The sequence below is a fragment of the Gossypium arboreum genome, chromosome 7, assembly GCF_025698485.1.
Source record: "Gossypium arboreum isolate Shixiya-1 chromosome 7, ASM2569848v2, whole genome shotgun sequence".
NCBI lineage: Eukaryota > Viridiplantae > Streptophyta > Magnoliopsida > Malvales > Malvaceae > Gossypium > Gossypium arboreum.
In genome coordinates, this window is record NC_069076.1 from 103,066,751 (window position 1) to 103,077,994 (window position 11,244).

The following is an 11,244-nucleotide window of genomic DNA, read 5'->3' on the forward strand; positions in this document are numbered from 1 at the left end:
AACATATGGTTGATATGATTTTGTCGATCCATATCATATGCATGGTTTCTTTTAAATAAGTGTTACACATTCTAGTTGGGAACATGTGCTAGCTAGCAGTGCCACCACGCCCTCGAAACCAACTAAACTAAGAACTCCAATGTCTTATTCATCTCACTGTTGTTTCAATATAAACTAACAAAAACATGAGATTGGAACTAGATGAAAATGGCCAATTCATGTGCATTCAATAAACCAATTAGTATCTGTAGCAAGTAGTTGAATATTTCTCAAGTAATATTTTAAATTTAAAACTTGTAGATAAAAAGATAATATTAAAAAATTTATTTCGAAATAAAATCTACTTACAATCGGTAAACATTGAGAAATCTAAAAAATTCAATTAGCTATGAACATATATGGGAAAAGATATTTACATACGTGTATATATATACTATATCATGCATGTTTTTGGACACTCTTTCCAAATGGATTCAATGATTTCTTTTAATTTGGAAAAAGATCAACAACCAAATTGAATTTAATATACTTAATCTATAAGTAAAGATCTCAACCTTTTTTTATTTTTCTCATTCAACACGTCATAATTAACAAAAGTGAGCACATATTTCACTTATTTTCGATAGGGGTGTTTTTTTCCCTCTCCTATTTACTACGTTAAACCCCAACCTACCCAATAGGGGATGAACTTCTCTCCCCTAATTTCTTTATATTTTTATGACTTTATTCAAGTTTTTCCCTATTCTTCAAGTAAAGAATCTATCACTTTGGTTTTGGAACATTATCAACTTATACATTTGGATAATGAAAGAATTTATGGTGAGGAGATTGTAAGTTTAAAGCATCAAAGTATGGTACAATTTAGGTGAAAGGTGGGGTGATTTCATGGGTGGAATAAAAGTAAAAGATGCTTTTTTTTACGAGAAATAATTTACAAATGACAAAAATCGTATATCATATGATTATCATTCTCCGTTATTAAAAACTTCAAATTTTATAAATAAATCAACATAATTGTATATAATTTTCTATATATTTCACTATTAATGTATCAAAAGACGAACATATCATGAAGATTGAAATGTAAATGTCCCCAACCCAAATGTATGTGATCCACACCCTAAATGCCATACATTTAGTAACTAGTTTAGTAGGCCAGCCAAGGGTTCGGGGGTTAGGCATTTTTAATGTGAAAATGGGCTAGCTAGGGTTAAACACTTACCCATTACATTTACATCACGGAAATTAAAAAAAACGAAATTAATCCTTAGGGTTTTCATCTCAAACTAACTCCACGCTCTTTGACGGGTATTCCATTACACGCTCCAATGAAAGGGTGATTACGTGCGAAGGCATCTTTAAGACCGTAGAGACAACGAGTATTAAAAGGTTTTTAGGTCAATTTCTAAATAAAGTCCTTGTACTATGCATTTTTTTTACGTATTTAGTTTTTCAACTATAATTTAATAATTTAGAGTAGATTTAAATATCTCAAAGGTCTTGTATTCTCCTAAAATTTAACATTTAGACTTTGAGTCCCTATACTTTTTTTAGTTAGAAATCTTGGTCTTGATGTGCCTGTTATAAAAAGGCAAAACAACTTTTTTATCCTTAACATTTACAATTTTTTGTCAAATTGGTCTTTACTCTTAAAATCACATAAACATTACAAAAATGTTTAAATTTTTTTCATATTTTCAATGGAAATAATTTTTTGAAATTAAAATCTCTTTGAAATTAATTTTAAAAAAAAATTTAAATATTTAATAAAATGAAAAATATAAAAATTGTGTTATTTACTCCATAAATCGTAATAGAGTCTCTCCAAACTTTGAGCTATTTAGTCAGTCCATATTAAATCAAATTTGATCAAGATAATTTTATTTTAAATCAAACTAATTATATATAAAAATATTTGTATGTAAATTTAATTATGAAGTATATTAAATATTAGTATATAATAAATTTTAGGGTTAAATATAAAATTTACATGAATTTTTGTCTAATGTGCAATTCGATACATGAATTTCGATTTGGTACAATTATACACATGAAATTTGAATTGTGGTATATATGCATACTTGAAACTTTGATTTTCATTCAATTGTACACATTTAAAGAAATGAATACATATATTTATTTTCCTGTTCGATTAATATAATTATTTTTGTAAACAATATATCAACGTAAAATTGTACTAATTCAATAATTTGTTAGTGATTGAGAAAATTGAACCAAATTAAAATTTCATGTAAAAATTGCACAAGACCAAAGCTTATATATGACATTACACATTGAATCAAAATTCATGTATAATTTTGATATTTATCTTAATTTTAAATAATGATACAAATTCTAAATTGATTCAAGTTAAATTTAGAATAATTATATTAACAAAATTATATTATAATTATCTCAATATAATTATATTTAAAATTTATATTAAATTTAATATAAATTGATTTAGAGTTTGTATCATTACTTAAAATATATTTTATTTTAATAATTTGTATACTTTATAATTAAATTTACATAAAAATTATTCTTTATATATAATTAATTTGATTAAAAAAACTTATTCATTTTGAAAAGTAGAGATATTAGAAATAATTAAATTATAATAGAGAGACTCAATCTAAAAAAAGTGCATAGTACAGGGACGTTATATGAAAATCTACTAATTTTTAATGCTCTGGGAACAGGAGCGTGTACCAACGCGTTCTAATAGTGCGCTTTTTTCATTATTCCAATCTAGGGCAACACCCATAATGGAATTGTGATAAGAACCGAACCTCACTTCCACGTGGGCCAAATCCATTGGTTCTTTTTCCTAGCATTGGTTTTCTCTCTTATACTTTCTAAATAAATAAAATAAAATAATATTTAATTATATAGAAATATTTTTTTTACAGATGATTTTTAATACAACAACAACAAAAGACCCTCCTTTCAAGGACAAAAGATAAAAACTCTTTTCTTGTCTACTCGTCTTTCTCTCTCTCTAAAAGAATCGAAAAACCTCTCCTTTGTTTAAGCTAGGGTTTCTCCAAACTTCGCACTCAAATTATACACGACGAGCTTCAGATCTCTTCAGAAGGACTCAATCTTCTACTTGGTCGATCAATGTTCTTCCTTTTGATACCATTTTCTCGACTGGCCGTGAAGAATCGAAGCTGGGTTGGTTTTAGATTGTCTTAAGAGGTACTAACTCAAATAAAGGTATTTTTTTTCTGATCTAATTACAATTTAAAGCTCTGGGTTTGTTTTGTTATTGATTTGTTTCCTTTTGATTAATACGAGTTTAAGCTGAGCTGGAGCTTTTTGTTTATTTCAGTTATCTTGGGTTAGTTTACTGTGTTTAGTACGTTAAGTTTAGACTTTTATTGACGTTTTGGCATCTGGGTTTTGCTTTATGAGTTAATATATTCACCTTTTTAATGGATATTTTATGTATTCTTTTATCGGTTTTGTGGTCGTAGAAATGATGTTCACTGTTCACTACCTTGTGAATTTTGATAGTTATAAAACCCTAGATAAAAATTTTCATTTTATGGATTATTGTAACATCAAACTCGAAGGCTTGGAGGTGAGTTTTAAAGCTTATTATTTTTGCTTTGATAACAAGACTATTATTCTCATCGAAAACTTTAGTTCGTATTATCTGATAAAACCCTAACATGTTTTTTTACCTTGTTGGTGTAATTTTATGATTTACTTTGTATTCTAAATGGATGGGTTTTGCTATATAATTTATTAGGATGTTATTGAAACATTAATGCTGTAACTGCAATCATATTTATGTTTGGTTTCATGGGAACTAGGGTTTCCAATTTTGTTCCCTTCGAATAGTATTCAGTCGTCTACTGTTATAAGTTATTATTTTATGTAATAAATCACCATATATAGGGGCTTTCCAGCTTCTCATCTTTTCTATTGTATCCATCTTACTATATTGCTGTTATTTCATCTTGAATTCCTAGTAATCATTAAGTGCATGCTTAAGTTCTTGTGATATACTTAATATCTTAGAGCTTCTTGCATATTGATTACATAGCTTATGGATATGGTCACACTGTTACCATGTATTGTTATCAATGCTCATGACAGCTTATGAATATAGTTACACTGTTACTATGTATTGTTATCAATGCTCATGGCAGCTTATGGATATAGTTACACTGTTACTATGTATTTTTATCAATGCTCATGGTAGCTTATGGATATAGTTACACTGTTACTATGTATTGTTATCAATGCTCATGGCAGCTTATGGATATAGTTACACTGTTACTATGTATTGTTATCAATGCTCATGGCAGCTTATGGATATAGTTACACTGTTACTATGTATTGTTATCAATGGTCATGGCATATCTAATTGTTGCACATTGGTGTTATCAATTAGTTACTCATAGCATGGAGACAACTACTGTGGTCAAGGAAACTCATCACAGTTGCAGTTCTAATCTTGTCGCCAAGTCCATGGAATCACCCATAAAGATTGACTCAATATCCATAGATCTTATCAATGCTAATGATGACATTGATACTAGGAAGTGTGAACATTTTTCTATTCGGTAAGCCATGATCCTTAATATTCAGTGCTCTTGTCTACTTGTTGAACTTCCTCAACCTCTCTATATACTACCGTTGTTGTTGAAAATGGGTTTATGGTAGCTGCAGTTTGGGTGTGGGCTATATGCAGCGAGTGTACCTATGTGAGAGAGGTATCTTTCCTTAGTGGAATCAATTGATACGTAAGGGTATATCCTAAGAAATGCTTTTGAAATCATCTATCAAAATGAGAATTATTGAAAGAATTAATTAACTTATTTCTTTCCTTCAGTTGTTCATGCTTCCTCACTAACTTCATAGCTTTCTTGTTTGTGTGTGCACGATGACTTTTCTCCACATTTTAGGGAATGGATCAAAATGTCTTGGATATTCTATTTATAAATTAGTGCATTAGCTAAGGTATTTTATTCTTTATCAACATATTGTTTGAGATAGAATGGAATGTTGAGATCATATCTCCAACAAATATGAAAGTATACTAAACATCTGATTTATGTAATGGCACCTAATAAAGGGATTACAGTTATAAATTGAGGTAAACTTATTGCAAGATTTGATATCTATAAATGGTTTCTGCTGATACATAGTTCTTTGAGCACTACTTTCAGACTTGCTAGTCGCTATATGCAGTGCATTAATGGTCATGTTGGAAGTCTAACTCATAAATTCCCTTTATAATTTGAGGGAAATTTATTTCAAGATTTGATATCTATAAATGGCTTCCGCAGATGTATAGTTCTTTGAGTACTCCCTTCAAACTTGCTAGTTGCTATTTGTGGTGCATTAATGGTCATGTTGGAAGTCTTCCTCATAAATTCCCTTTGATTTAAATGCAGTGGATATGCATCTGAGATGCGCAGGAAAGACTGGAAGAAAAGTTGGCCATTTGCATTAGATGGTGGCCAGAATATATTTAAAGAACAGAACTGTAAGCTTCCTCCTTTACTTGTTCCAAAGTTCAGATGGTGGTGTTGCCAGAACTGTCTGCGGGACGTTGGGGCTGAAGGCAGTATAAATGAAGAAAGAAACGTTACTAATGATAGTAGCAAATTGAAATCCTTTGGCTCTTGTCCCCTTGTGTCATCCCTTGGGGATTCTGTGGTGTCTTCATCAGGTTTGCTGCAGGCTGGAAAGAGTAATGTTGACACAAGAAAATGTGATGCTATTGCTTGTTTGAATGTTAATAGCAGTCATCCTTTCGTTAGTGGTAAAAGTGACAAGAGAGTGGAAAACACAGATGTACAGGTCATAGGTATATATCTATCCTAGCTCAGTCTTCATGTGGTTACCACTAAATTAGAACTTCAACTGTTTTGGTTGTTTTTCCAGGGCAAACAGATATCTTAGAAAATAACATTAATAAGGAGATTCCGAAATATGCTGGGATAGAAGTTATTGCTAGCCTTATGAAGCAAGCACTTCGTTTAGATGAAAAAGGTATGTTTGCCATGAGTAGAAGACCATATAAATAAACTTAAGCATTTTCCTGCATTGCAACTGAAACTGGAACAACAGTAGCTGCAATAACACTGTTTCTTATTTCTGCAACAGTGGCTTCTCTGCAACATCATAATCCCAATTTAGAAGATAATGAAGTTGCTGGTGTCAAGCTTCCTGAATCAAATGTGGAGCATGCAGTTAAGGATGCCACTGAAATAAGTCAGACAGGAAAATCTGCCTGTGATCAACAGATGGAGTTGGTAAAAGGTTGTGGATCCCATGGGATAGCAAGTACAGTTCATAGGGTTCCTGATGCTTTCAAGATTCATACAGATGGACATTCTTCTTTGGAATTAGATGATTGTGATTATGCATCATCTGATAGTGATGAGGTATTGCCTGGAACTGCATCTGGCAGCGTGCATCGAAGAAAAAACCGTAAGGTGCGTCTGCTGACCGAATTGTTGGGTAAAAACAAAGATGAAAAAACTAATCTCACGAGTACAGAGGATTCTCCTTCTAGTACCAATCCTGATGCGTCTGTACACATAGATTCAGTATCTGCTTCCCAAGGTCAGGTTACTTTCCATGGAAATGTTACGAGTAGTTTGGCTCGTAGAAGGAAAAGAAAGATGCCACAGGATGAAGAATGGATGTCTGGGGAATTGATGAGCTCTCCAAATAATGACCATAAAAACCTTAGGACCTTCAACAGAGATGCAGAAACTGTTGATGGAATCACAAGTTCTGATTCAGAAGGTACAATTAACAGAAGCAGCTTACAGACTCCAGCAAAGAGCAATTTGGTTAACTTTAAAGTTGATAGAAGTCCTATTCTAGTAAAGAAGAAAGACAAAAAGACCCAGAGTATTGATCAATGTCCATCCTTGCGTCTGTCTCATGAAAATCTGCAGAAGGAAAGACAGAAAAAGCCTGGAGATGCCACTAAGAGTGATGCCACTGATATTGCTTTGTACAAATCAAATGATGTATCTGCAGGCAGTGGGTTCAATCCCTTAACTGTATCTGCCGCAAAGGCGGAAAAAAAGTCTAATTTGTTGAAGAAAAAGAGCAAGATGCATCTAGATCATGATCGGCAAGCTTCTCCAGTTCTTTGGAACAATGGCATTCTCAGAGAAGGTCTGACTTCAAGGGAAGATGTAGAAATAAGACAAATTGGGAATGTAGCTGTTCCTCTTGAAGTAACCCAGGATGCATCACCTGAAAAAGGAGTGCAATTTTCCCTTAGTAATTGCTTTCCTGCTAAAAGATATGATGAAAAATGTGGCACTCCAATAAGGGATGGGCTACAATCTTTATCATCTTGCCAAGGGTGTGTTCTCAGTGAATATGATACTAGGAGGAAAGATTTAAACATGAACCATGTTGGAGAGTCTACTTTTCCAACTAAATCTCAAGTTGATGCCTACCTTTGGAAGGGAATGCATGTTGATCTCAACAGTAATCAAATCACATACGGAATACCGTTCCTAAATGAGAAGCAGAAGCATAGATCTCCTGATGAAGTTGGGAGTTGTTCCACAATGCTGCAAATGGTATGAACTTTTCTTCTGTTGACCAAGTAGTGAACTGGCATTTATAATGAAAAATAAAATAAATTCATAAGATATTTTTGCAGAATCATTTGTGTGATCTTTCCCCACATTTATTCTTCCTCTGTAACCAAGTTTGTTTTTACATTCAGTTTTGGCATACATGAATTATTCAAGTTATGATTAGCATTTAGAATAAAGTTTCTGGAATTTCCAGATCAACCATTTATATTTTTTTGAGCCAGAAACATTCCCTTTTCTTCAACCAGTTATAAAACTTCAAAGAGGTACATACATCTTTTTCTTTTGCTTTGAAACAACTTTTGCTTCCATCCTTGATCCTTACTCCAAAATACAGATCTCTTGGAATTTTTTAAAACACTAATGACCCTTCTGGTTCTGATATAAGCTCATATTATCTTACATATGAAAGCTTAGATACTAGCATTTTTGTTGATAACTTTGAAGATGGCATATATATGTAGCATTGAGTAACATAAGCAATCATGTGAACTTTATGGCAAACATTTCCAACGTAATGAGGAAAAGTTCTGCTAATTAATGCATCTGTTTTTCCGTCATGTTGTTTCTGTGAAATTGAGAAGAGGTTTTCTTTCCATCTTATCTCTGTTGCAGGATTTCAGTGGTACAAGCAACAATGGGAGAACTGTGGAGTTTCCAGACCATGCAACAGTTGCTAGGGAGCACTATGATCAACGTGTTGAAATGGTTTCTGAGCAAGGAGCTGCAGATGACATAATGGAAATTGCTGAACTGATGGCAAAGAATCAGTATGAACGGTGTCTTCCTGATACTGAAATTGATAAACAGCTGGCAGAAACCAATAACACCAAAATTCATCAGAGGGTGGATCTTAATAAAGTATATGAAAATGAAGAGATGATCCTGTTTCAAGAGACCCCAGATAAACTGGAAGCTCAAGCTAAAAATGGAAGAATTGGCAAGTTTGTAAGAGGCGATAATGTGGGATCCAGCAAGCAAAAGCCAGTGGATTATTTCTCTCCTATAGACCGAAACCAGTACAAGATGAGCCAGTTGGAACAAAGTTACCCCCCTGCAGGCTTTAGACCTTTTCCTCTATGTGGAGAGAAGCCATTGAATGGAGTCCAATTTTCTGCCACCAATTCCATCAGGCAAAACAGTGCTCAAAATTGCCAGCAGGTAAGGAACATGACTGGGCAAAGGTCCTCTCATGCTAATGTGCAGGCATTGGGAGTTTGTAACGCATGCCAGAGTACTCCACAGCAGAATAAAGAAGTAGCTCACCCATGGTCATCCATGATACCGAGTAGCATGTCCTATGTGCACAGCATCCCTCAAAAGTGTGCAGATCAGGTTGCAAGGTTAGATGTGCTTTCACATTGCCCCAGCAGTCTACCTAAGGGAAATATGAGCCGAAATGATGACTGGAACTTCTTGAATCTGGCTTCAAACTATGAGAAGCATTGTAGGAAGTTTGATTCTGAAACGCTTAGAAGGACACATACAGATTACTCATTTTCTTGCAAGCATAATGGGACAGGGCCGTTAGATCTGTATTCGAATGAAACAATACCAGCCATGCATTTACTCAGTCTTATGGATGCAGGGTTACAGTCAGGGGCATCAGTTGATGTTGATGGAAACCAAAGATTTGTTAAGAAAACTTCTTTTGTTCCTGGTCATCGTCCTAAGGAGTTTTCAAGCATGCCATCAGGGGGATATAGAACCAATTCAATGAAACATCTATCATTTGATTGCTACAGTAAAAACCACCTACCTGAGAGTTTCTGTGAGTGTATGTCAGCCACTCCAGCAGTCAGTCCTTCTACTTCATTCCAGCATGGTAAAAGTTTCAAGAAAGCACCTGATTTTGTGGGTCAAATTTCACTGAAGTCTCGAGAAAAAGAGAAAAACAAATGCTCAGACTCGCAGAGGCAGAGTAAAAACCACAGATCACAAAAAACTTCATCTTCAAATAGTGGCTTAAACACAACTTGTGGATCTATTCCTGTTCATAGTCTGCCAAAATTGGCGCTTGGAACTACAGATTTTCCGATGTTCCCCATGACATTTCATCCAAAGGAGAGTGCAACAAAACAGAAGCATAAAGCTCATTCTATGAGCGGCACTCTCTTCCATCCAAAAAGTGGTTCAGAGACTGGTATCTGCCGCATTAATAGAAACCCTGCTGATTTTACTGTGCCTGAAGCTGGAAATAAGTACATGATTGGTGGTGAAGACCTTAAATTTGGAAGGGAAAAAGCTCCGTCATCTGGATTGGTAAAATTGGTTGGGCACAAGCGTGAGAGGAAGCATGCAGTTAGGAAAGAGCATTCACGAAATCGAGCTTCGTGAGACTGTTACAATTATATTTACTGGTAGCATCTCAAATCCCCTTTCATCTTCATTCTGGTTTCAAACTGATCCCTTCCGTTGCACTTCCTCTACCTGAATTCTTCAATTAGAAATTGACTTGTCTAATTTTCTGCAGGCAAAACCCGAAGCACCCTCTTTGATGCCCAGGAACCCCCCCCCCCCAAAAAAAAAAAAAAAAAAAGCTTAAAAGCTTTATCAAATGTCTGACTTCAAACCGGTCATATTTACTACACAAGTTGAATTTTTTGGCCTTGAAAAAAGCTAGGTGCACGGTAAGGCCTGTAAATATTTGCATATGCCTTGACCCTGCACACCCGGCCTTACATTACATGTCAACTGAAATTATTCGATGTTGTATGCTCGCGTTGTCTTGAACATGTGTTTGTAAAACCTAAATACTGCCCTTAATTTGTACTCAAAAGTGCTTGTTTGTCACTTAAATAAGTTGGTTTATGCTCCATTCTTGAGCCAGTTATTGGGAGTGGAAACAGAACAGGCAATTAGTCAATATAAGAGCCTTATAGGGATACTCTATACCTGTATTTTTAGTAATTATTCAGTTGTAATTTACAGTTCTTAAGGTTTGAGAAAAAGAGATAAACATGGATGGTATCCTATGAAGCCTGTAGGATATACATATATACCTTCCAAAGTCGTTTTGCTGTTTTATCGTGAATGTTGTGCCTTCCCTTTTTGATTACTAAACTAACTTTTATGGATAACATGATTTCTCTTATTATGAGAGTCCTGAGATGAAGATTATCCAAGTTCAAGTGAATTCTCCTTTTTAGCATGAGAAGCTATGTTATTCTGATTTGAAGTGAGTGTTGGAGTATCATGTACAGAGGAATATATATTGCATATAAATATTAAAATTTTGTACCTATTGATACGGATTAATATGCATTGGTACAAGTTGGTATGGGTTGAAACGAGTTGAAACACATCGAAATCTTAATCATAACTGAACCTATATTATTTGGTATTGACTAAAGGGCAACTCAGCACATATTGACGAATACAGTATCAACTATCACGATCTCTATTGATTATATATAATTTATGTTTTTTTATAAATCGAATTTGAATGGTGCTAATAAATATAAAAATAAAGTGAATTATTACATCCAAAATTAAAATATTTATAAATTTAAAAAATTCAAAATTATTTGTATCTGTCATAATCGAGTTCCAAAAAATTCGAATAAAAAAGGGTCCAAATTCAAAAAAAAAATCGAATTGAGTTAAATATGAATTTATAAAAATTTGAATCCAGAATAAAAAAAAATCTAAACAC

At 33.7% G+C, this 11,244-nt stretch overlaps 1 protein-coding gene across 4 annotated transcripts; it reads left to right on the forward strand.

Annotated features, from left to right (window-relative positions):
- The first annotated feature begins 2,897 nt into the window (after positions 1 to 2,897).
- LOC108459277 (protein EMBRYONIC FLOWER 1-like) lies at positions 2,898 to 10,623 on the forward strand. 4 transcript variants are annotated; one of them, XM_017758624.2, is made up of 7 exons: positions 2,898 to 3,219; positions 4,406 to 4,577; positions 5,412 to 5,827; positions 5,905 to 6,012; positions 6,127 to 7,571; positions 8,205 to 9,949; positions 10,063 to 10,623. In XM_017758624.2, the coding sequence occupies exons 2-6, from the start codon at positions 4,417 to 4,419 to the stop codon at positions 9,924 to 9,926; spliced, it is 3,852 nt and encodes a 1,283-aa protein (XP_017614113.1). In that variant the 5' UTR covers positions 2,898 to 3,219; positions 4,406 to 4,416; the 3' UTR covers positions 9,927 to 9,949; positions 10,063 to 10,623. The 4 variants fall into 4 exon arrangements, with proteins under 4 accessions (XP_017614113.1, XP_017614121.1, XP_052886881.1 ...); XM_017758632.2 differs by having other exon boundaries at positions 2,898 to 3,201; XM_053030921.1 differs by lacking the exon at positions 4,406 to 4,577.
- Positions 10,624 to 11,244: the final 621 nt, after the last annotated feature.